Raw genomic sequence first — 26,444 nt, 5'->3', positions numbered from 1 at the left:
ACTGTAATAGAGGTGAAAGGGGAGTTTAATTATATAATCTTGACAATGGCAATAGGATTAAGAAGTAATCCTCACTAATAAAGTGGTGTGGGTTAGAAATGAAGTGGAAATTGTCAGGGGTCTTCTACAGGACCTGGACTGCCCCAGCTTCTGCAGCTGTCTGCTTGCCCTGTAATTGAATGTCTGCGAGTGATTGAAAAAATGTTATTTCTCCTCTGGATTACATGCTAATGTACAGGGGGCAAAGGGAGACAGCAAAAGAACACATAGCTGCTTATTTCATCCATTTGTGGGGGTGAGCTTTGGGAAATCATGGCAGTTCCACAGCTATCTCATGCCCATCTGCAAACACAATGTATTTGTACATTGGGAATAGAGGGCAAAGCTGCTCTGATCTCAGCAGAGCATCTCTTCTTTTGTCCTAGTGGCACACATTGAGATTGATGTGAGATTAAGGACCATCACCCTCCTAACAATCGATGGAAATGACAATTCATCTGAATTTTTTGTCAGTTATTCTCACGTTGATTACCTGAACGTGTGTACCTCCTTTATAGATGCTTTATTAAAACAAAATTATCTGTGTCAATTTAATTTCTTCCACTGTTTTGCAAAAGTCAGATAATACTGCAGCCGAGTAACTTCATTTCCTTACCTCTTAATCAGCTGGATGACAAACCTAACCTGTTTTCTTTCTGTATGTGTTAGTTTATATAATAGGTTCTGCATTGTCAGATCTATGCTGAACCTATTGTTTTCAGCAGTAGTCTGATTTGTCCCTGTGATAAGCCCTGTGATGTGATTATTCCAATAAAAATTCATTCAGTTGGAAACCAACCCTCCAGCTGTTTACTCCCACAGTCCCCGAGCTACACTAACACTGTATGGATTCCTTGAACAATATTTAAAGTGGAATCAAAAGCATCTTTAAAACATTTTACTTTAGGCTCTATAACATTGTGTAACCTTAACAATAGATTTCTAGCATCCATGAGGGAACACTTTACAGTTAGACAACTTTGAACCTTGACTGCTACGTTCATCTTGGTGAAAAGCTGTGGAAACTTTCCGGTAACTAAAGAACACATCAGACAGTAAGATTTCAAGTGTTCGTGTGTGCACTCTCTGTATTGCATATAACAGAAGGTATGCAAGTCTATAAGTTTCTCAGAAGGAAAAACATGTCTGAGTAAAAGCTAAATACTGCCATGCTAAAGCCAGCTCTGTATAATGTATGCAGCAGTTTGCAATTGTAGCTGCTTCAGTGTTCAGCAGCACAGAGACACTGCAAATCTATTACATATGTTCTTTTCCAGGATAAAAAGAGTTTTGCTCTTGAAGGAAGAGCTATACTCTTTGCTTTATTTTAATGTTCTTGGCTTGAAAAGCAAATAATTTGCACTCGCGTTCTTTTCAGTTTGAACATTGTTGGTGTTTTCCGGCTTTGGCAGGTCCAGTTGCCCTCAGCACACCAGCTCAGCTTGTGGCACCCTCAGTAGTAGTGAAAGGCACTCTTTCCATCACTCTTTCTGAGCTCTACTTTGAGGTGGATGAAGAAGATCCTAGTTTTAAGAAAATCGACCCAAAGGTAAGAGATCATTGACCCTGAGCTCTGAGAGATGATGACAAATTACCCAAGACCTTTAATTCTTCACTCGACTTCCTTTACCTCTATTGGTCTGCAGTGTTGCTGCTTTAATAACTTTGTGACTGACCATATATGTTACTGAACTTCACATAGGTGACACCTCCTTTCCTTCTCCTTTTTCTCCCCCTCCCACAATTCGCCCCTACTTGAATGTTAATTAGCTTGCTGTGAATAAAGCTCCAGGGAGATGTCTTAAATAAAGACATCTTGAATCACAGGCCTGTGTGAATACTGGAAAGTTCAAGGAGGCATTTTAGCCCAAATGCTTTGTTTTACTTTCCTGATTTTGTGTGATGGCAATGTAACATAGTGCTAAACTTCCTACTCTCCTAAGTTGTGGTATTATTCTGTAGAAGATTTTACGGGGCCTGTTATTATTTATTGTGCCTAAGTAGAAAACATAATTGCCCTCCTGAAATACGTTTCTGAACTGACTTGCTAATTTCCACAAACTTTACTGGCTCCAATTTGCTTTTGTTTAAAATTAGTACCCTTCAGTAGAATTCCAGTTTCAAAAGGAATATATTTTGCGATTAGCTTAATAAGGGTGCACTTGAATGTTTTCTGCAGTGTCACAGCAGCATTTCAAAAGTATGAGGCAAATGGTAAATATTCTCGCATCCCAACTTAAGCACAGTTGTGGCTCTTGTTTTTTTAAATATCTGCTTAATATTAAACAAGGTAATAATTTCTTTGTGAAGGCTACTATTGGAAGAAGTAGTGGTTTTCTGCTTGTCTGCAGAGAACAGCTTGTGTGTTAAGCATCAGTTCAGTTCTTTGTTCCTACTGAGTAAATTGCTTGTATCTGTATTAAAAATGACATTCGGTTGGAAAGCTGGGATTATCAAATCCTATCAAGGAATAAATTTATTTTGAAAAGCAGTGCTCTCAAATTGTTAGGGCTAGATTTTAGTATAATTAATTAACTAGAATTGTGATTTTTATGTGATATCATAAATAAGATTTAACTTTTCTTTTGGTCCTGAAGTATTTTTGAAATATATTGGAAATTATTTCAAGTATGAGATAGTTCTTAAAATTTTGCAATACTTCCTCTTTTCATTATGTTTAACTAAAAGAAAACCACCAAAACTGAAAAACACTTAGTGGTGAAAAGGATATAAATGTAAACTGTAAAGTCAGTTTGATATGTTACTGTATTGGGTTTTCCATCTAAAATCTTCTGCTTTGTAATGCATTAGCATGAGAAAAGTCTTACAGATCTGAATTATTCTACATTTTTTACCATGTTTAGCACATAGAGTGTTTGAGTACAGTTACTAATTCTTACCATTCCTGTTACATGTTTTATGGGAGCATTGACATACAACATATATATATTCATCCTCCTTTCTTTTCTCCTGTTTTTGAGTATTTGCTAGTTTGGTTTTTTTCTTAACTATGAGCAGGCATTCTGTTTTGGCTTGACTGTATCTTTTATTCTGCATCTGAGAGATTTTATTTGGGTTCTTATAACAGGAGGAGTTGGTTATATGAAATACTGGGATCAACTCTTACATTCTGCTTGCGATTGTTACTTTAGCTGGAGGTCTTAAAATTTGTAATGTCGGGGGGGGGGCAGGCTAAAAATAAAATCTGAATAATTTTATCTTAAAAACCAAGTAGGGTTACAAAGCAGCTTGTTTTCAAGCATTAACACCTCCCTGCCCCACCCTCTGCTGAAGTCAATGTACCTTGATAGCGGTGACTGGAGCTGCTATAGAAAATGCCCCTTGGAAAAAAAAAAACCCAAAACAAAAAAACAAAACCCAAACAACTAATCCGCTGTAGCTCAGCAAACCTGCTTAATTAACGAGGCTTCATTTGTTTGATAAATTTAAGTTCCCTGTATATTTGTCTAAACTACTGAAAAGAAAACATTGTGACAAGTTCCTGAAGGAAAACCTGCCTCACGTAGCGATAGCATCGGCAGCGATACGATCACAGTTTACACGCGAGCTCTCCGGGCTGTTATGGGAAGGAAAGGGTAGCCCCGTGGGCTAAGCCCGTTTTGCCGGGTGATCCAGGATCAGCGCTGGGGGAAAGCGCTCTGATGACTCCACAGGAGGCTTGCCGAGCTCAGCCGGGGCTGGAGAGGCCGGGAATGCGGCGGCGGGGTCGCCCCCGCGCACCCCACTCCATCTCCCGGGCTCCTCCCGCAAGGGATAATTTCGTTTTTAACTTAAAGGCAAAAGCAGCTAATGTTTGAATGGGTTTTTCTTTCCGGATCCGTCCAAAAAGAAACGAAAGTAGTCCTCTGGGGCGAGAATTTACATATTTTTACCTCCCCCTTGCTCCCGAAAGAACATGAAAACTTGCTCGAAATGCTCCGAGCCGGCAATTTTTCGGGCGGCTCGAGCGGGTAATCCTAACGTTTTTAAAACTTAGCAATGCGTTCCCGATAAAAATCCTGCCAGTATTTCCAAGTCGTCCTTAGCAATCTTAAAGCGAAATCGCTACGGGAAATCAAGCAGATTTTCTTTGGGCTTTGGCAGAGGGGGCTCGGGCGGGGAAGGAGATCGGCAGAGAGCGCCCGGGCGCCGGGGTAGGATCGGGTGGTTTCCTGACGGGTTCCTGCTTATCTCCCCGTCTGACTATGCTGAGGTGCGATTTTATGCTGTACTTAAAAATCTGGGGGAAACAAATGTTTGTTTAAAAAAAATATCGACCGGTTACTCTAAATCGCATTAATTATTCAGGGTAGATCTATACTTCCCTCGTGTCAAAGTCAAAGGGGGGTACCGCGTTTGCTCTGGAAAGCGAAAGTGAACAGCAATGAATTTTTAAAACAAAATGCAGCGCTTGAGATTTACTGGGGAAATTTAAAGGAAAAAAAAATTAAGGAAAAAAATTAAAGGTGACGACTGTAGGGTGGGAAACGACATGCTCTAATTCTGACTAAATTGTGGCGAGCTGCTGTGCGATGCTCCATATATTCAGAAAATTTAGAATGGAAGTTTAAGGTACTAGAAATATAGCAGATGTTGTCACATTCTGAACTACAGAATATATAAGATTTTTTTATCTTAGATGCCCTCTTTTTTTTTTTTTCGGTAGATGGAAACTAAAGGGAAGTTTAGAAAACGTCAGTCAATATGCCAGGCTAGTCTAGGTGTTGCGTTTAGACTATCTTTACATCTCATGTTTTCGTTTCTACTAAAAAATTTACTTTTGAGGTTCAGAAAGAATCTACTTTCCTGAATTTAAGAACCATTCACGAAAAGTCAGCTTAAAGTTAAAGTAATATTTTTATTACTATTTGCAACAAGTCAGTTGTGGGGCACATAATCTGACCTTGGCACCGAAATACATTTAACATCAGTAAAACTTTTTTAAAGGGAGATTTGTACATATAGTTAAATAATTTTCACTTGGTGACAACATTCAGGCAAACAAGAGAGCATAAGAAAAGGACTATACATGGATTGGAAAATGTACCTTTCGGGTTTCGTTTTGAAGTTGCAAAAGTCCGATCGCTTCTTTTTGTGACATTTTAAAAATTCACATTGGAGGACGGGAGGAGAGGCTCTTCCTTTCTTCCGTGCAAGGCGGTGAGAGTTTATGCCGGGAAAACCGTCGGCAAGTTTTTAAAGGCCGAGCTGCAGGTGGGTGGGGGGGTGGCGGGGGGCGCGTGTCTTTCGCCGCCTCTTTCCGTCGTCGTTCGCGTTAAATAAAAAGTTTTTTAGGCGCTGTTGTTGTTTACGGAGGGCGAGTTTTTGTGCGCGGGGGTGTTAACACTATAGCTTGTCGAGGCTTTTGGGATTGGTGAGGATTTCTCTGGCTAGCCTCCAGGTCTGTTTGGCAGCGCTTTCCAGGGCCGAGTGGGGTTTGCCCTGAAAGAGGTCTAGGTTGGGCAGGAAGTAGTGGGGGCAGCGCCGGCACTGCAGGCAGGAGATGAGCTGCAGGAGGATGCCGTTCAGCCGGTCCCCCAGGCACGCCTCGTCCCAGTCGGTCTCCCGCGGGTGCTTCTCGCACTCGTACAGCAGCAGCGTCTTCATGTGGTAGTTGTTGAGGGGCTGCCCGGGCAGCTCCAGGTGCCGGTCGCGCAGCGTCTTCAGCACCGAGAGGCACTTGTTCCGACAGCCGCCCATCAGCAGCCGGTTCTCGGCCTCGCCGAACTGCAGCACCCAGGCGTCGCTCTCGGCCGAGCTCTGCTTGCCCGTCAGCGAGTAGCACTCCTTGGAGAGCAGGTTGAAGCCCTCCGCCTTCACCTCCGCCACCCGGTTGGGGCCGGGCCAGGGGATGTGGGGCATGGGCCACTGCGCCGCGCTGCGCGGCCAGATCCCCGTGCACTTGAAGGCGGGCGTGATCTGCACCACGTACCGCTCCCGGATGCGGAGCTTCACCTCGCTGGTGTCCGCGATCATCTTCACCACGTCCCGGTAGCTGCACTTGTCCACGGCCTGGGCCACCAGCGTCTGGAAGCGGGAGCGGATCTTGCGGGCGGACAGGTAGCCCGAGGCGGTGATGAACTCCACCCAGAGGGACATGCTGCGCTTGCGGCCGTCGCTCAGCTTGAGCACGGCGCAGCCCGGCAGGGAGCCGTCGTCCACGAAGTTGAAGACGCCCATCTGGTTGAGGTAGAGCACCACTTCGAACTCGGTGGGCGAGATCACCTCCAGCCCCTCGTAGCGGGCGTCGATCTCGCTCAGGGAGCTGATGAAGCGGGGTTCCTGCACCTCCACCTCCTTCAGCACGTCCGACACGACCTTGCACACCTCCCGGATGGTCTTGGCGATGGCCGCCTTGCGCGCCTGGCAGCGCTCCGTGTAGTATTTGTTGAGCTGGTAGACCAGCTTGGCCTGCGCGGCGATCATGTTGGGGCACAGGTCCGGGCTGTACACCGGGCTCTCGCAGTACGTTGAGGGATCCAATGCTTTAGCGGTGGCTGCAGCTTTGCGGAGGGCACCAGCCGAGTCGCAGACCCCCACCGCCTCCGGGAAGAAGGCGGCAGCGGCGCGCCGGGGAGAGCAATTAAAGAAATCGGGGAGGGCGGCGAAGCACAAAGGAGCGAAGCCCAGCGCTGCCCCGGCGAGGAGGAGGAGCAGGAGCAGCAGGACCGTGCGGGCTGGGCGGCGGCGGTGCCGGTGCCGGAGCCGGTGCCGGAGTTGCGGGCAGCCCCCGCGGGATCCCGGAGCGCAAAGTTTTGGATGGCGATGGGGGCAGGGAAGTCCGCGCTGCCTCTGCGCTCAGGCGCCCACCCCCCCGCGCAGCGACGAAAATGCTGTTTCAATAGTTCATGAAAAAAAACCAACAAAACAGCAAACAAACTTCCCCAGGACTCGCAGAAGGTCCCCGCTGAAATGCCGGTCGGCGGCGAAGTTTAAAACCGCACACGGAACGGGAGGAGGAGAAGAATGCGAGCAATGCCCACAGCGGAAGAGTGAACTCTCTGTCTGTTAGTCTGTCTGCCTCTCTCTCTTTCAGTCCGTGGCACCGCCAGAGATGTGCATGAGTTTGGCTGCCGCTCGCTCAGACTGTCAGGGGGTGTTGTTGATTTCCCTTTTCCTGCTGGAGGCGTTGGCTGAACCCGGCTCTGTGGCTGTCTCTATCTTTACGCGCAGACGTGTGCACTTGGTCTGTGATCTCTCATTCCTGTCCTGCAGCTCTATATGGATTGTTGTGAGAGAGATGTATTAGAGAGTTGTTGACGTTGTTGGTTGGTTTTTTTGTTTTGTTTTGTTTTCTTTGCACAAGACTGTGTTTTATCCTGAGCGGGAGGAGGGCGTAGCTGCCGTGCCTGGGATGGCTTCTCCTCCCCCTCCCCACCCCTGGAGGTGCGCGCCGAGGCTCCCACTCTCCGCGCCTCTCCTGCTGCAGCGCCGTGTGCCCGCGTCCCTCGCTCTCCGTGTCGGCGGCGGTGCCGCCGGGCGCTGTAGTTTATGAATGGGGCCGCGGCGCGGGCGCGGGGCGGGGCCGCGCCGCCAATCGCCGCCGAGCTGTCAGCGGCGCGGCCAATCGCGGCGGGCGGCGGGCACGGCACCGCGGGGCCGCGCAGACCGCGCGCCCGCGCGCTCGCCCCCGCCGCGGCCCAGGGGAAAAGGGAAAGGGGCGCGCCCCGTCCGCTCCGCGCTCCCGGGATCAGCCGGGAGTCGGGATGGGATGGGGTAGACAGGGGGAGGGTCTGAGCGGGTTGGGAAAAAAGCTCCCTCTGCAACTTCGCCGTGGAGGCAGGTGAAGGGTGGGTGAGGTGAGCGCGCTGCTCCCTCCGCCCGCTGCGAGGGGACCCGGCGGCAGCGCCAGTGTGTGCGGGGAAAGCGGGAGAGAGGCGGGACGGTGCTTCACCGCAGGCATAAATCTTATTCCGCTTAATGCTGGGCTTGCAGCAGTGACAGTGAGACCGTCGCCGGGGCGGCGTGGCACGCACCTTGTTTTACTGCCCCCAGTCACCTTAATTTAGATAAATCTCTTGCCGTAAAGTTCTGTTCATTCTCTTAAAGCGCAGGATTGAGTTATTCGAAAGGAAACGATATTTTATGCAAGTTTGTATTAATAAGAATATTGAATGATTCGGACATAAAGCCGTAGCTCAGTTACGTCAGTTCGGAGGGAGCCCCCGGGCAGTACCTGCTGCAGAGCAGCCAGAACTGTTTCTCCTGCGGGAACTCAGGCTAACGGGAGGGCACTTTCCACATCTTCTGTGCTCGGGCCACGGGTGCGTGTGTCCTTGGAGGCTGTGCCCTCCCTTGGACTCTCGCAGCCCTGCCAGGAGCGGGACCGGGGCCGTGACCGTGCGGGACGCGATGCGCCGCTCCCTGCGGAGCCTCCCGTTAACCCGCTCGCAGCAGTGGGGCTCGCTTTTCTTGTTCTTCCCTCCTTTCGCCGCAGCTGGCTGATTTTAATAAAGAAAATATCGCCGTCTGTTTTCTGTGTGCGTTTAAATTAGAAACATGTCTTGTTGCCGACCGTACCGCTAGAAGAAGTACGGACGTGCCCGGCGCCGGTGCGGCTCCGCGCTCCGCGAGGAGAGGATCGGCTCCCTGATTTCCATCCGTGCCGCCGGGGCAGTCTGCACCCGGAGACGGGGGTCTGTGCCCGGTGCTGGCGGGGCCCGGGCGGGCGGCGGTGTCAGGTGTCCCCGCCGGGCCCGGCCCCGTCGGGAGGGAGACGAGCCCAGGGAAGGCTCCGAGGAGAGCAACTTTCAAAGGGATGGGGGAGAGGGGCCAGGCTGCCACGGGGGCAGAGTCGCCGGCGCCGCTGCTCGCACGGTCTCTCGGTGTCCCGGGGATGCGCGGGCCGGAGCGGGGCTATCCGCCCCGGGGCGCGGGTAAGTGCCGGCGGATCTGCCGCCTCCCCGAGGCCGCTCAGGGTGCTCGGAGGCCCCGGTGCGCGGGCGGCAGCACCGGGCGGGCATCGCCTGCGCGGAGCTTCTCTTGGCGGCTCAGCCGGCCGGGCGGAGCAGCGAGGGTCCTACGCCTCGGCTCCGGACGCCCTCCGGCAATTGTAGAGTTATTTAGGGCTACGACTGTTTTTCACACGCCCCGTCGAAGCTCCCGGGGCGGACGGGGGCTCACTCGCCGCCGGTCCGGCGAGGTGCTCTGCACCTCGACCCTCCGATCAGTGGTGGGCAAGAAAGCTCCGCGGGGTCTCGCTTCCTGCAGCCCTGGGGTTTCCCGCGTTCGCGGAGGAGATGCCGGAGCCGTCAGGCGGCCCGGGCAAGGGTGGGGGGACGCGCGTTCTTGTTCTCAGGGTAAAAGCAGAAGGAGGGAACGATTCTCCTCCCACACTCCCCCGCCCCCGTCCGCGATAAGGTGTCTAATGATGTAGCGTTAGTGGTGTTCAGATTTAAAACAATTCATTACCAATTTTCCTGCCTGAGGTTGAAGCTCTAGTAAATAATAAATCAGCTAAACAAAAGCTGACTTTAATTTATTGCCCCGACGCTAATTAGAAACATCATTTGAGCAATAAACTTAAACACTTCCAGCAAATAATGCACGTGAAACCCTTCTCTCCCGTGTCTGGGCGTTTGTGGCCGCACTGCATTAAGACCAGCTTCATCTGTGGCGGAATTTGCTCTCGCCGGGATGAATAATTGAAGGGGGAACAGGATCCGAGGAGGCTATAATTGAAGAGCCCTTGTCACCTCTGCTTTTATGTATGTTAGTGTAGAAGTCCATCAGCAGCTCCTTGATGGTGTATAAAACGAAGTGGCATCCCCTCCAGCAGCAGGAGATACTGTATTCCATTAAAAAGACCGTGTGCGTGTGTGTGCCGCAGAGAGGGAAACTCTCAGGGCTAAAAGCCACTTGAAGTCTTCAGACCGATTGATCTGTATTCCCTCGTTATAATCCGTCTCATCATACTTGAGTTAATGAGGCAGGGGCGGGGGTGATCTGATGGTCCTTGACAAATTCATTAGGGAGGCTGCGGGACATTTTATTTGACTGTTAAACATCGTGTTTGTTTGGTTTAAGCAGTGCCAACATCAGCATGCCGCTGCCTGGAGCTATAGTGTTTTGTTAACGAGGGCTTCTGTAAAAAGATACTGGAAAGGGGACTCGGTGTGCAGTGTTTGCTCTTGCCTTGGCTCCTCCTGCCCCCTCCCGCTCGGTACAGCGGGGAGCTCGAGCTGATGTAAATCCAGGCGTGCAGGCATGGTGCGTGCCACGGTATTTTCTTCACGCTGAGGATGGCAAAGTAGCAGCGAAGGGCTGCTATTAAATTTACAAAAGACTTTTTCTTTCTTTCTTTCTTTCTTTTTTTCCCGCTAAAAGAATGCTATGTGTTTGTATTAAGCCTTAAAACAACAGAAGAAGAAAATAGCTCAGAGTTTTAGCAATAAGCAGACAAGTTTCTTGCTGTGTTATGATATAGCATACTTGCATTTCATTGACTATCTATTCATTGCTTTATCGACATGGCATATGTTACATATTTCACAGCCTTTTTATTCTGAACGTTGTATTTTAAGGTTTCTATAACATGCTGCTGATAGAAAGTGTAATTTTTAAGGCAAATCAAAGTTTAATCAAATTGACTTGAGGCTATTAAAGGATTTCTGCCAAATCTGCCCTTTTTCTCTCCCTTGGTGAAAGTGAGAGGGAAAAGTGAATTCAGGAACAGGTGGTCCCAAAAGGGTAAGAAGTATTTTTAAGAATAGCATATGAAATATGAATGTGTATGTATATGTTTTGTTCATGGCAGCTTTGTAGATGAGACCCAGCTAGCATTCCATTATTTTCTACTAGTTGGTTTCCTCTCTGTCCTTTCATTTAATGGAAACAGTTTTGCAGAAAACGGAGTAATTAATCTGCTCGTGGAACTTAGCATTGTATTATTTTTTTCCTGGAGATCAGTCTTCAAACATTCTCAGCTTTAAGTGCTTTGTAGGACTCTGCTTCCATTTATAGAAGAACAGTATGGGAAAAGAGCTAGTGCCCTTTGCCTGTCGTTTTCATACATTCCTGCACTGCTGATGAAGCTTGAACTGCTGCAGGGAATGTATGGATTTGAAAAGAAATGATTCAGTAGTGCACGTTGTGTTTCTCCACAGCAAAACCGGGTTAATAGTTACAGCAAATGCTGCTGTGGGTTTGACAGATAAAATTCCTTTTACATTCAGTGGTACACAGTGTATACCTTTTCTTGAAAGTCATGGCTTGGCTTTGCTATCTGCTGATCTGTTCTAAGGTCTGTATGTATGAAGTTAGTTGATGGCACATACTGAGGAGAAAAGATGATTTCATTTCTGCACATGTCATTAATGCATCTCGTCAGTTAAGAGTGTTGCATAAATCTCGTACCTTTTTTTCCCATAAAGATAGAATGGTATTGTAATTAAATAATTTATATGTTTCTAAGTCTCCCTTAAATTTCATTTCTTCAGTGGGAAGGAGATAGCTTCCAACTACTCCTTTAAGTAGCTTACCTTTACTTTCCTGTTCAGTCCTAAAGTGTGAACATATTCATAATCTGATGTTTAACCATAAGCAATCTGCCAGTGAGGGCTTTCTCTAATGCCTCGAACCTTGAATTAAAGGTAGCATCTTCTCTTTTCTCATAGTGACTGATGGTGACTTCTTTTAGCTGTAGACTGCTTTGAATACCAAATGCTGTTTTGTAAATTTGCCTTTAATAACCTGGCAATCAGAGAAAGGCAGATATGTGCAGTAAGAAAGAACAATTTTAGTGCTTTTGTAAATTTTTCTTCTTGTTAAAACATCATGTGGGCCTTTTGTTTGGCTGCAGTTGGGGTGGGTGCATGCTGTTTCATCCACTAGAAATAACCAAATTCATGTATGTTGACTGTTTTTTATTTATAATAATTGATTAATTACATTAATAGCATAACTTTTAAAAAGTATGAGAGCATATGACATATGCTTGACCTCCAATTGAGTGCAATAACACTTATTTGCTTGAGAAAAATACAAGGTGGACTAGAGAGATAATGTCTTGTCTGGTTCTTAAAAATGTTATAAGGCTAAATCAGCACTTCTTTAAAAGTATGAAAAATAAAAAGATAAGCAAAATTCATGTTTTGGAAACAAAAAAAAAGATTAATTCACAGGCGTTTGGGCACAGCTTTTCTTTCTGTCAGTAGCTTTCCTACGTTTGGTGCCTTAGATGTTCACATCCCTGAGCATATGCCTGATCATGCCAACAAAGAATAGCCTGTGTGATCTTTTTGGTTAGGCACCTATTTTGAAGATAAAAATCTTCATGCAGCCTAGTCAAGACAAGCATGTGTATAAGTTAACCTAAAATTCCCTAAACTATAGCCTTTTAAAATGTCTATTTCTAGCTCCAGAAGTGAAAGCTTCTTGTTTATAAGCTTATGTTTTTGAAAGTGCTTTTTCAAATACCACATAGAGCAATGTGAAATCCTCTGATTCTCACCAACCACTGTACAGGTTACAACCTTTCAGGGAGTTTCTACGAGGGAAAGGGTGTTGTGGGTGGAGGGAACAGAGAGGGCTCAATCTGCTCAATAGCACTGGTGACCAGCATGAAATATATTGAGTCTCACTCTCCCCTCCCTGTATTTTAAGATTATTTTGTTTTGATTTTGGATCTGACAGAAAAGGCATGCGATTTTTATAAAATTAAAAAAAAAATAATTCCTATTGAACAACCTTCTAACTGTTCTCTCACTCAAATTAAAAGCACAGTTAGAACTCTCTACTTTTCTGTATATTGTACTTCATAGCATTGAAATTTTATCCTTTGAAAATGCTGTTGACATAAAAGTAGTATATTACTAGTTATAAAATCATTGCAGGGGTTATGTTGCTACTTCTAATGAGAGAATCAAATGATAACTATTCCTATTTTATATCTTGCTGTGCATATCTTATTTCAAAATAACTTCTTCATGTTAATAAGTTTCTTTCTTTTTAATTTTCTTATGAATTAGGTAAAACCCGTACGCAAAGTAATTCAAGGTACCATCTCCTGGTGCTGGAAAGGGGAAACTGTATTGGCTCAAATAATGTATAGAAGCCATCTGCATAGCTTAATTGAAATAATATTTGGTGATCTAAGAGATGGAAATTGTTCCTTTTCTTTAACCATCTGAAATAAAACTAGGATGTAAACCAGCTGTCTTGGCCTATGGAAATCAAGGTTCTGCCAGTCTGTTTCTTTTCTTCATTTTCTACTTCTATCTTCCTTTATTATCTTCGTATCCCAAGGAGTCTTTCTTATTTTCTAGCTGGTTTTGTCTGCAACGAGGGGCTGGGTTGCTGTGTTTAAATAGACTCTGGATAGAGTGAAAAATCTTTGATCTATGGCTATGACTGCTTCCAAATGATTTGCTTGCTGGGACTGGACACTGTCCATGCCCTTTCACTTCACTATCAGATAGGCACACAAAAAGGACTTGACATGCTACCAGATGCATAGTTAATCATTGCATTAGGTCTGTAAAGGGGACCATCCAGACTCAATTAGGTCTACCATTTTTAACTAGTGTTTGCTCTGTAGTTTGTTTGGAGTGTGATATTAATTCTAACTGCTGTTCTGTTTATTTAAAAGTGCTTTAACGCAGTTCTGTGCTTTTATTTTCGAGGGGTTTTCTCTGCATTTGTGCTGTTTCATGCGGATTTAGAACATGACTGTTACAGTGTAACAAATATTATTGCAGTGTAACATATTATCTGAAGTTTTAATGAAAAGAGGTTTTACCTTTCTGTAATTCGGCAGTTTTCCTTTCCCAATACCGATATCTAAAAGTATATTTGAAATAAGCTAAATGCAGCAGCTGGCATGTATTGAGGCAGCGATCGGAAGTAAAGCTTGCAAGGATATCTGGATTTTTGGAACTGAGTCTTAAACTTTGAAAACCAAACAGCAGCATTTTTCCTATCGCTTGCTTACCTAAGAGCTCATTCTTATGTCTGGCACCGTGTGCTTTTGTGTGAGAAGGATGTTAAGGGTACACGAGTTGAAAAGGCTCAGCTGTAGGGTAAAAAACAGTAGTTAAATTATTGCTCTGAATCCTGCCTGGGATTTCTAGGACTAGTTTGTTATATTTACAGTAACAGCTGTTAACTGTATGCACTGAATAAAGTGCATTGGAAATACCTAGCTTTCTCAGAGTTTCAAAAAAGTAATATTAATTGTAGTTCATAGGTGTGGCCAGTCCTTTCATGGTATGAAGAAGCTCAAGTGTTCAAATTGTGTAAAGTGTTTTGCTCACTCATGCTGTCTGCATTTTACAGTAATGCTGATATTGAGGATGGTAGGCCTATGGAAGCTGGAGCATAAAAAGACATAAAATCAGTTTTGCTTGAAAATTGATATATAAGAAAGGAGCGCTAATCAGAGACTTTAAAAATATTTTCATTTGGGTTTAATATTTGTTTATTTATTTATTTTGGAAGAAAGGAGGAGCAAGGCATTCATCCATTAATTTTTTTAAAAAATCAATATATAGTTACTAAAGCTATTGCATTCAACTTCAGATTATAGTTCAGCCTTCACTTTAGATTTGAGATTTCTTGGTTTAGTTCTTTGCTTCATGGTTGTCAATATTCTTTGAAGGAGGCCAGATGCATTAAAATGTAACATTTATCATTTAGTTGTAGTCACAGGGATATTTAGGAGTTGCTAATGGACTTTCAAGATGCAGGATGTACAAGTGAATGCTGCTCAGAAGTGCTAGTTAGGGCTCTCCGGGGATTTTTAAATTATTTATGGCTACCTGCTGCTCCAAAGTACAGGTGTGTGCGTGTGTATAAGCCATTAATGATTCGTATTGATGTGTATAAATATTCAACGGAGAATAAACCTAATACAGGAGTTCTTAAGAGGCATAGGCAGGTGGCTTTTCCCCGTTCATCATCTGTCTTGGAAGTTCATTCTAACTGGCATCTGCGTGCCAGAGTGCCTAGGAAGGGGAATTGTTTATATGTACTCTGTGGTTTTCCAGAGTGAGAACTTGAAAGAAAGTGGGACTTGAAATGTGTGGTCATTTGTGAATTTATGTTTTATCTCCCTTCACTTGAAAATTTATGAGGAGAGTGACTTAGGGTGCTTGCGTTGTGTGTTCCAGGGCTTGCCCCCACTGATAACACCCTTGTTGGCGTGAAAGTGCAATGCAAATTATGACAGTTACAACCTTCTGTTTTGTTTAACCTGTCAGTGGATTTCCTGGCTCAGTGCTGAGGGCAATGGCGTGTTCAGCTAGTTCCATATTCACCTAAACTTAAAAGGTCAGGTTTCTACAGGCAAGCCTAGTCAAAGCCTAATTGATGAGGAGGGCAGGGGGACAGAATTTACTGTTCTGTTGGCTAGTTTCATATCGTTAGGTTGTCCTGAAAGCATCAGGCAGTCACAGCCCCTTTCATGTAAGTGCTGACCCTAGACAGGAGCTGACAATCAAAGGAGGCAGCCACAGGAACCGGTGCAAGTAGGCTATTGATTTTTCAGTTAGGTCTAAGTAGTTTGTAGTATGGGTAATGGGTGACAGAGGCAGGTATGTCATTATCAATGAGCTCCAGAACAGTAGCGACAGCCCCCTCTCATATTTCCTTCAGCACTGACAGTCTGCATCCTGCAGTGGTCAATAAATCGCCCAACCTTTTACTGACAAGTGACTTGAAGGTGGGGGTAGGAGTCAAAGAGCTAAACTTCCGTACTTGAACTTGACATGGATGCAGAGCAAGGATCTCGACGTCTGCGTTCCTGGCTCGTCAGGCAAAGAGCCGAGGAGAGCGCAGAGAACAAAGCAATGGTGGGTGTGCGGCCGAAGAAGCTTAACTTTATCTTATGCCCTCTAGAAAGTCAAAGATTTTCTCGAGTTCAAGTAAAATAGCTTCAAACACCAGCTCTCTGTAAGCATGGTCTGGTTCAGTAGTTAATTTAGGTTACCATGGCAGGGCTTTGTTTTTACTTTAGTATTGCTCTGCATTTAATCAAGGTTATGCTGCCACAGCAGTACAACAATCACAGTCTGCCATTCAAAATCCGCTTTTAATTCCTAGTTTCCTCTTCTTAAATTTCATATATGGAGACTAAAGAGATTGAAGGTTTCTTATAAATCCAAAGTGTTAGCAATACAGTTTCTATTCTGACTACCAATGCTGTTTTGGGTCAATAGTGGAGTACCAAATACTTTAGGAAGCTGAATAAAGTTTTTATTACTTGGATTTTACTAGCTGTGATTTCTGAATTTAATAGAGGTAGATCCAGATTTTAGCTTTACACTTAATTAAATTCTGAAAGATATTGAGAGAACATAAAAATTGTAATAAGTGGTGGTTTGTTGTTTTTTTTTTAAATGTACTTGTATGGAAAATCAAGTTAAATGAACTTATGTATCTTAATCTGAATCTCATGAAGTTTTCTAATGTTGTTACTTTATTTGAGGGATGTAAGTTATCTGCATTTTTTCAGAAGCTGGAATTCAGTCAGGTTTTATGCTGTGCACAGATGTTAACAAAATAGCATGTGCTTGTAATTAAAAAAAATCTTTAGACAAATTGAAATAAAGCAGAAGAGTAAATGTTTTGAAAAACTTCCTTAAAATAACTCATTGCTATGGTATCTTGTTCAACAATGTTTGTAATGTTACACAGAGCAGGAATCTGAGACCCTGTACATTGAATAGCTGCAAAGTATCATCTGTGACCGAAACTTTTTCATCTGTCTGCATCAGCTAAAGCCCTTTTCTTTGTGGCTGGCTTTTTAACTGCAAGAGCAATGTTGATACAGGCTCAAGAACTGAGGTTGAAATTTATCACTGGATTAGGAAATCCTTTAAGAAATATTTGTATAAGCTAAAAACCTGAGTACCTGTACATTTGGAGCAGTTATGAAATTAAATGGTTATAAAAAATCTGTTTAGGTATTGTTACATCTGCCTATTGAACAATGCTTTAAAAAAGGGGCTGTCTAGCTGACTTCCAGAGGAAAAAATTTTGCATTAATTGGATCGAAAATGTGCCAGGTTGTTTGAACCCTTTGGTATTTAATGGGAGTTTTTCCTCTATCAGTTGTTTTCTTCATCTTGCAAGGCCTTTTTTTCTTGTTAAAGTAGGTAAAAAGTCCAGCCATGCAGTTTGAATCTTATCTTTTCGTGTAAACAGGTACAGCATCTTTTACTGTATTTTTAGTGTTGCTGGCATGTTGTGTTATTGCAGAAACGTAAAAAGGAGCTGTAGAAAGGCGACAAATTAAATTTTCATGAAAGAAACCCCTAATCAGCAGTGACAGGGTAAGAGAAAGATGATTGCCACTTGGTCATTGTGGAGAGGCACTTAGACTTGGTGTCAGGGCTTCTGTTAATGATGACTAATGTCTTTCTTGGAGAAAACGCATGCTCAAACATGCTACAGTCCAGAAGAAGAAGGGGGAGACAGGCACGATGAAGGAAGAAGGCCGTGAATCCTAAAACAAAAGCTTAGGTCTTCAGATGAAAAGGGTGCAGTGTTTTTGCAACGTCAGAAAGCACAGCTGTGAAACTGTTCTTGTTGCGCTCTTTAAGAAAAATAATCATAATGATTAAAAAAGTATGTATACAGACATACACGTGCATATCGTGGGCTACCTGGTATCTGCTTTAATTGAGGAGGGAGATAGTGATGACACTGGCATGTAAGCACACTAGTCAGGAGTAAACAGGCACATTTTATTGCTCTTCTGTTAACGAAGCTTGCTTTTTTAAAAGAACAAAAGCTGATGCAATATATTCTTTCCTAAGCACGGTGCTGTGTTCTGAATAAACCTTCCATAGTCAAATGTAAAATGACTCAAAAGACCTTTTTCAAATCTTCAAGCTTTGGCTGTTAGGTATATTGGCAAAAAAGAGGTGGCACGTGTCATTTCTTCAGCTTTTCCCTAAGTGAGACCTTTCAAAAGGGCATTTGCAATGCTTGTCATATTTTTTCATATACGTCTTATTGGCCTGACAAGTCTAGAGGACCATGAGAAAACAGATGTCATTGCATTCAGACAACACTAATTACTCTGGGATTTTTGCAGCCTCAGTGCCTGCATGTAACTGTCGATTATGACTGTTTATGTGGCCTATCATGGGTACACGTTGCACATTCAGATGGTACCACTAGTCTTTGTGTTTCCTATTATCACACAATAAGATGTAAAAATCAGCAACAAGCACCACAACAAGGAAATGCCTTAGTGTGGGACTTTTACATGTTTAAAATGCATTTTGTTAAAGATTGCATTCACAGTCCTTATTAGATTTAAGTGTTTTAGCATCTGTTTACTGACAGGAGAGCAGTGCAGTGGCTGTCAGTTTTCACCATGGTTCTTTATGTTTGCAGGCTTTCATTTTCTGCAATTGTATAAACATTGCCTGAAAAATGCTGATTGACCCAGCAGTTGTCATAAATTTCCTCTGTCTAACCTTCACACTGAACTGAGAGATTTTTCTAATGTGTCACAGTTTGCTTTAGAAACCAACAGCCTCATTCTCTCACAAACTGATTTGTTGATATTTTCTTGGTTAAATTTTCTTAGCCACTCTGTGATTTCAGAATCTATTCTTCCTCTGTAGCAATAACTGCTGCATGATTTTTTTAACACAAAGTTCAAACGGTGGTCACGTCGTGGCCTTTCTTTGTGCGTTATCTAAAATTTGAATTTTGGGACACATTTCATAAGCAGAACAACCAATGTTAATCACAGATTGGAAAATGAAAGCTCCAATAATGTAACTTCATATGCTGATGAAGCAGAAATAGAAGCAGCTTTATCAAAGATGTATGATGAGATAAAACTGCAGTCTCTGCTGTACAGTTATAGTAATTATGACTAATGAACCGTCCAGTCTGGATGAAATGGCATGCCCACAGGGACTGTGGCCAATCAGTTGTGACTTATGCAAGCTGAACAAAACATTGATGGTGTTCCAGATTCTGTATAAGAGCAGGAAGTGTGGTCTTTGTTTGGAACATCAGCTTTGTCAAGTTATTTTCAGCAGTTTAGGAATAAACGGCAGTAGTAAATAAAGTCTTAAGGACTAGGGTTTGTTGGGTTTTAAAATGGGCATAAAGAATTACGATTTGCTGTGATCAAATATACCTGAATAAAACCCCCTGTGTTGATGGCACGTTCCTGATGCAATATACTTCAAAGTTGTTCTGATCATCTTGCTAATCTAAGTCATGGGAAGCACATGTTATATTGTAATAGGCTGAGTACAGTGGGAGTGAAAGATGCAAAACACGTGAATATAGGCATGTATCTATTCAGGCTTACTGTGGTAATTTGGTTTTTTAACAAATTTGCTTGAGACCTGATACTTTCATTTTAATTTTGAAGCACTCTGCATTTTAAACCAGTCTGTGATTTGTAAGTGGAAGAAGATGAGTGCTTCATAGTGTTAATACCAGAAAGACAATTTTTTACAGTAAGAAGGTTAAATCATATCAGCAACATAAAATGGAGCTTCAGTAGTTTTGATGAAGTATAGACTAGAGAGTAATAATTTGGAGCCAGCTTATTTTTATGAAAAAGAATAGCCAAATTCTGAATGCTAAAATGCAGAATATATGGGGACTTCTGAATTCAATTTTAAGGTAATAGCAGAGCAGAAAGGATACTTTTCTAAACATAAGTTTGTGCTAAGTTGTTAAGGCCCAGTCTGTAAGCAGTTGTGGATCAGCAAATGTTTGAAGGATTTGAGAGTAAAATGATCAATATTTTACAGATGTTAGTGATACATTGCAATCCATTTAGCATTTTGCCTGAACCCCTCTAGAAGGCTACAAAGGAAAAATATTTCAAAAAACCTATTTGCAAACGGACTAATGTAAAAGTAAGGATAGCCCTCCCACACACCTTAAACCATTTAGAACAGAGTTAAAACATCATTTGAGAAAAATATTTTAGACTGTTGTGCTGTTTAATAATGGTTTACCTTAGTCAGGAAGATTCTTAAAGCATGTGTGAAATTAATACACTGTTGGCAAAGAAGCTGGCAATTAAAGACTGGCCTACCTGAAATCTGAAGTCATTACTGATCTTTTGTGTTGCTTAATAGAAAGGTGGGCAGTGATTTAACATGTCTACAGTTTTTCTAAAACATTTCTTTAAAGTAATACATTTCCTTCTTATTTTTTCCATGCTGTTTTGAAGCTTAAAAGCTGACACTTAATTTACTGTGTTTAAGTTTTTCTTTTCCTGAAATGGAGGAAATCACAAACATATCTCCAGTGTTTGTCATCTTGTATTCTGAGCAAACCTCAAAGTGCTCCTAGATGTGCATTTGAGTAGATTTTTAAGTAAAGAATTCTTATTAACTCAGGGACTTTAGACATGTGATTAATTATTTAATTAAGTCTGTTTGGGGAAAAAAACCACAAAACCCCAAACAAAAAAAAAAAAAAAAAAAAAAGAAAAAAAAAAGAAAAAAAAAAAGACCAACCCCCCACCACAACAAAAGCCTGGAAACAAACCAATCCATCTACATTAGAAATCACAAATACCTTACCACTTCTGTTATTTCTATTTTGGAAGTGTCCAGAGGTACTGCAAGGGATCTATTAAGAATCATAATCCTTTTCTTTTGTCTCTTGGAAGAAAGCATACTGCATTAAATATTGGAAATGTGAAAATATTGCATATGTATATAATGTAAAGATAAAGTATGTTGATAAGTAAACTCTGAAAATACCCACATTTGGGTTGTGCTAAATAATTATGATTAAGGTCTTTGAAGAGTGTGGCGCTCTTAAGTATGAATCTCTTCCACAATGTCATTTCAGAATCAATAGAATGCAATGCATTATGTACATTATCTAATTTTACTGCACAGAAAGTTGCATTACAGTCACTTTAATGACTGTATCAAGATTGTGCCAGTGATGTCAGGACTGAACATTTAGGTGATGTACAAACATACAAAACTAATTCTCATTCTTTCAAAGAGTTATTATTTAAAATATTTTTAAAAAGTTATTATTTAAAAGATTTAAATATACAGAGATTATATATACATATATGTTATAAGAATATTTGGAAGAAGTATTCATATGTATTAAGATGAAGCAATAACTTCACATGGTGTTTTTAAGGATGCCTCAGAGTAAAGTTCTACCATTTTCTTATGAAATCATTGGTAAAATTCCTATAAAATTATACCAGCATGGATCAGCTTTTTATGTATTTGGGACATCCATTGTTTTCACTTTGTTACCCTCTATAGATCTGATCACATTATTGGTGTTCAACAAGATGTGCTTCTAAGTAAAATACCTTTTATCTTCCTGTTGCTATGTGTATTTGTGTACAAACATAAGGTACCTTGTATGTTGTTAGTTATGTTTGGGAACCATCTTTTTATGTGAGAGGGCTTAATCAGCTTTTGTTCCTGTGTGCAGCTTCCAAAGTCTTCAGAAAGATAAGACTTTCTTAGGAAAAGCAAACTGTGTCTAGTATTTGATATTGGTGAGGTGGTGTTCTGCTCTGTGTAATTTGCATAAGAAACCAGCAAAAATCAAGGATGGGTTTATTGAGGGCTAATTCTCATATATAAATTCAGAATTGTGTAATTGTTTGCATCTTGAAACTTGTTAGCTACTTTTGGCATCTTCTTACCTACCACAAATTATATTCGTGGTATGTGACAATTTGAGGACTGATTATAAACTATTTCTGTGCTGATTTAAATAGATTTTACTCTTGTATTCTTCTCCTAAATCTCCTGGCGAAACACATTTTCTGTTGTTTAGGTATTGTATGCTGATCAAATGGTGTAATGACCTGCACTCTGAGAAAAAGAGATTTTGATGGAAACTTGTTTTGAAAGAGCCTTTTTCTAAAGAAGCTTCACAACTGATTTTTGCTCTTTGCTGGTGCATGAGCATGTGAATTTTTCACTGATAGGAAAATTCCTTCTTCCCATTCTTCAGAATATTCTTCCTGCCATTTTGTTTTCTCAGTTGAATTTAATCAAGGCAAAGAATGAGTTACCTGCTTAGTGGTCCCCCTGTCTCATGTCTGATACACAGCAGGCAGAATGGAAACCTTCAGCTTCCCCCTGTTGTGTGAGGATTGGTTTTGGTTACCTGTGATCTTGCTGTGCTCTCCCATAGTGGCATGTAAACCCCAAATGGGATTTCTTCGAGCTGCTGGGAATGTTCTCTGCCTCAGTTTCTTGGTGTAAAAAAAATGTATATCAGCTTTTGACTGAGATACAATTTGGTTAATAGTTTCAATTGTTTTTGGTATGTTGGGGATTCCAGAATTAGAACTGTTGCTGATTTTCCCATAGGCTTTCATGTTAGAGTCTTTGTGTTGACTGGTGCTTATGGCTGTAGGAATAAATTGATCTTCTGATTTGGGAGACAGATCGAAATAGAAAGTTACTCTTCAGTGCAGGAAATTTAGCATTCAGTGAAGTGAGAGCAGCTGGGTGGCTGCTTTAACTTCTTCTGCCTTGTAATGACTATTACAGAACAGAGTTGGTCAGACCAGCTTGTCCTACTTACCTTATCCATCCCAAATATATCCCTAATTAGTCATATGCTTAAGTCAGGTGTAGGAAAAGCTGGTGAAAGTGTGATTGTGTTGTCTTTGTCTAAGATTTTCCTTGTAACAAAGTGTCTTCAGTTGCCCATTTAGGGAAGATTTGTCTTATTTGCAAAGTTCTGGCAATCAGAGGGAACCTTTAAAGGTTTAAAGATTTGCCTCCTTTACTCTTGATCTGCTTTCTAAGCTTACCTGTGCTGATCTAAGTCCACACTAACTCATTTAACTCATTTGTATTACATCATAGAAAACAAAGAAGATCCCAGCAGAGTCAGAAAGAAACTTTTTTCACATTATGTCAATTTTGAGGTCTTATTTTTTCTGCTGCCCCTGGAATCAAAGTCAAACTTCAAAAAATGTATGTGAACTAGTGATATTAAAAAAAAAAAAAAAAGTGAAGTTAAATGTTTTTTTTTATTTTGACCCCTTGGCTATAAGTATCAATCACCTAGCACTTTTTGGGGTGGAAGGGGAGAATGATAACAGAAAGCAATAATCAATAGCCTCCAAAATTTAACTAAGCAGTCAAAAGCAAGGCATTTTTTGAATCAAAACAAGAACATTTCATTCTTTTTAAAAATTGATTTGAAACCTTTCCTTTACACAGTGTTGAGTTTGACTAATAAAAAGTAATATTTTTCATGGCCAATTTCTGCTTGAATTGATATACAAAAATTTGATATAAAATTTCTCCAGTGAGTGGAAATATGTGTGTATATATATCTATCTCTCAATGAAAATTATATTTCAGAAATTTTTTACTCTCTCTACAGTTTAGCGCTTGTATTTTGCGTCATAGGTATTTGTTTTTCAAGGGTATTACCATTCTGTTGCCTGCTGGAGTCTGGATTCTAGATATTTTTGTGGTTCTGCCTCCTACCTCTCATCGTTTTAAGCATTATATTTAACCTTAAATGTTTTTTATTTCTCTTTCATATGAAACAAATATTAAAATCCTGTGCTCTCTTGTTGCTTGTAGGTGTTGCTTTGCTTTTTTTCCTTAATTCTAAACTACTAAAATAAATATCACTCCCGGTGTGTAGTATTAATCTTTCAGAAGTTTGTCCTGTACTGGAGAAAATAAATAATTAGAGATAGGTGTAAGGTGACTGATGTGTAGGTGTAAATACTCTGTAGATTTAAACAAGCTGCATGGCAACTCTAGGTCTCTTTTGAGGTAGTCATGAAAACTTAAATTGTGTGCCTCATATATTTAAGGCCAGTGAGCCTATATGATTTTATTAATGTGCTATAAATCTTATATTCACGAGCAGTGTTTACTACTGTGCAGTATATTTAAAAGAAAATTTATGCCTCACTGCAGAAGGAAGGTAGGCTAGTGAAAAAATGCAAGGGTGGATCTCAAACATTTATCCAAATCTGACAAGTATTTGCAAAGAATTTGCTCCTGTAAATTTCTGCTGAGAGCAAATGATACGTATTCTAGCCTCGATTTTAATAAAATCCATAAATATTTATTTATTCATACACAGGTAAAGCAAGGGCATGTCTTTTGTCACTGTGTGTACACAAGGACCTTTTATGTGTTCATGTATGACACACTCTGGACCATAGGATGAGCTTTTAATTCTGTTTTGAAGCAGACTGTTCTTCAATTTAGAGTAGTACCTGGAAGACCTTACTGGAGACCCTGGCCACTTTTCTGGAGGAATATTGATTTTCTTTGTGAGATGTATCTTGGCAGTCCTTGGCCACATGAATCTTTCCCTTCATATTCCCTTTCTTCTGGACCCAACAGCATTCCCTAAGCAAAATGGATGGGTTCTTACACTAACTCAGTTTGTGAGTCAGGATGAGTCACAGAAACTCAAGACAGGTCATTTTCCATTTAGAAGACTGGTTTGATCATCTTTTGGTAAATTACTTGTGTTTTCCTCCTTTATAGCACCTAGGAAAACACACTCTCTGGTCTCCAGGGAATGACAGGAAGTCACTGCAGCTGTGATTCACTCCAGTAGTGAAGCTGCCTGCTTCAAAGTTACTTGCCCATTGCTGTTGAAAGGGCAGTGGTTATTTCACCAAGGAAGCATTTTTTATTTGTATGGGTGCATGTAGATTGTACAAAAAAAATACAGTTAATGTACCGTGTGTAACCTTCCACGCTCCCTAAGCTTGCACTTCCACCTTGGGGTGGTTAAAATATTAGTCAGCAATACAAAACAGGTATTCTGGATGTCTTAAGAGCTGTTAAGAGCTTTGTTATGCTCTTTATGCTTTTATACTCTTTATAATTAAGTATCAGGTTCTCATGCCTTCTAAAAAGAAGGCATATGCACTTTACTATGCAGGTTTCTGTTGTATGGATAACAACAAAAACAATTCTCACAAAAAAAAATAAAAAAAAAGATTGTGTGATGTGTAAAAATTTACACCTTGACATACTTGTCACTGGACTCACTCTTGTAGATGTGTGGTTCTATAATTAGTTTCTTAACATGTGGTGTTAGTGATTATTTCTCTAATTATTATTGTGAGTATTAAAAAATTTTAAATAGCCTCAGTAACAGGAGTTCTTTTGCAGATTTTTTTATAGAATGTTTTTGCAGTTTTTTTGGTCCTTCAGAAACTTTCTGCAACCTTCAGAAATTTCTTAAAGAAAAGCTATTTATTTTGCTATGTCCTGTCAGTATGGTGAGGAAGAAATAAATGGGACATTATTCTACACCAAGCTGTTTGGGGTTCCCTGTTTTGTTTGTGTAATGTTGTGTCTGGGGGTAGAAAAGTTCGACTTGCAACTACATACTCCCTCAGGTAGCATAAAGGAAATCTGGTCTGAGCTGCTGTGGTCCTGCCACTCCTGCTCTGACTGACATTGTACGAGCTCTGCAGTGTGTGCTGAGCCAGTTCAGCAGGCTGTTGTGCTTAAAAAAAAGGGTCCCCCCACCCTAACAGAGCCAGTTTTCAGCTGGTTGAGCTCCCTGAAATTGTTTACAGTATATCATTACCTTGTATTTGTGCTAGTGGAAGATATGTTTGGTACAGCAGTTGTTTGACCAGGGAGAGTGATACTGCAGCAATCTGGATTTATGTTTGCTTAAAGAGCTGTGGAAATGAATCCCTCAGACTGCTTTTCACAAGGGTTGCTCTCTTGTACATCCTCTGGATTGTAGGAAGTGGTACAGGTTTTTCACCTGGAAGGTAAAGTCATCTTTCCCCCAGGCATTTTGTAGACCTGAGACTTTGTATATAATTTTTTATTTAATTTGGCTTGTGTTACAAATGACAATGAGGATCTTTCATGTTTGGATATACACTCCACCATTTTGCTGCATTCCTGTTAGCCCTTCTGAGTTATTAAAAGATTGTTCTTCTTTTGACCCCTATGACACAAGCTTTCAACCCCTGCAGCTTTTTGGACATGTGTTCTGTCACCCTTTGGATACTCTGGAGAACATGGAGGAGAACTGAGGCATGCACTAATGTGCCCTAGTACCCTAGTTTACAGATTTATTATGCTCCTGGGAGAGCAATGCCTTGATGTATCCTATTATCTTGAAATCATCCTTAACTCAATCCAGGCTAGGATAAAATAGAAATAAAGGTATTTCTTTACAATGTTCAGAATGGAAAATGCAGTTAAGTGTGTTTATAAAAAATAGGGGTGAAGAAATAAAATACAAGGGCCCACTTGAACAGAGATTAAGTCTGAAAGATTCTCTCTCATGGATACAGCCTCTCTGTTGACTGTGACTTGAGACATAGGTAGGGTATGTAAAAAGGGAGGATCATTGCTATGTTTGCATATGTTAGGAAATCATCTACAGCAGATCAGCTGGATCCATAGAAGGAAACCTTCAGGTTGAAGAAATGCCTTCCAGTGACCCGGAGTAAC

At 41.7% G+C, this 26,444-nt stretch overlaps 2 protein-coding genes across 5 annotated transcripts in view; one reads left to right on the top strand and one right to left on the bottom strand.

The window, feature by feature from the left end:
• The window catches only part of LRBA (LPS responsive beige-like anchor protein), a 408,434-nt gene that overhangs the window by 227,871 nt on the left and 154,119 nt on the right, over positions 1 to 26,444 (top strand). For all 4 annotated transcript variants that reach the window (XM_064651760.1, XM_064651761.1, XM_064651759.1 and 1 more), the window contains one exon: positions 1,452 to 1,588. In XM_064651760.1, coding sequence (XP_064507830.1) covers positions 1,452 to 1,588 — 137 coding nt within the window. The remainder of the gene's footprint in view (positions 1 to 1,451; positions 1,589 to 26,444) is intronic.
• Positions 4,878 to 7,464, bottom strand: MAB21L2 (mab-21 like 2). The gene has a single exon (XM_064651771.1). It carries the CDS (start codon positions 6,463 to 6,465, stop codon positions 5,386 to 5,388), a length of 1,080 nt encoding a protein of 359 aa, XP_064507841.1. The 5' UTR covers positions 6,466 to 7,464; the 3' UTR covers positions 4,878 to 5,385.

This window comes from Pseudopipra pipra, chromosome 4, assembly GCF_036250125.1.
Source record: "Pseudopipra pipra isolate bDixPip1 chromosome 4, bDixPip1.hap1, whole genome shotgun sequence".
Classification (NCBI taxonomy): Eukaryota; Metazoa; Chordata; class Aves; order Passeriformes; family Pipridae; genus Pseudopipra; species Pseudopipra pipra.
Note: the sequence above shows the minus strand (reverse complement) of the source record. Positions and strands in the feature narration are given on the sequence as shown.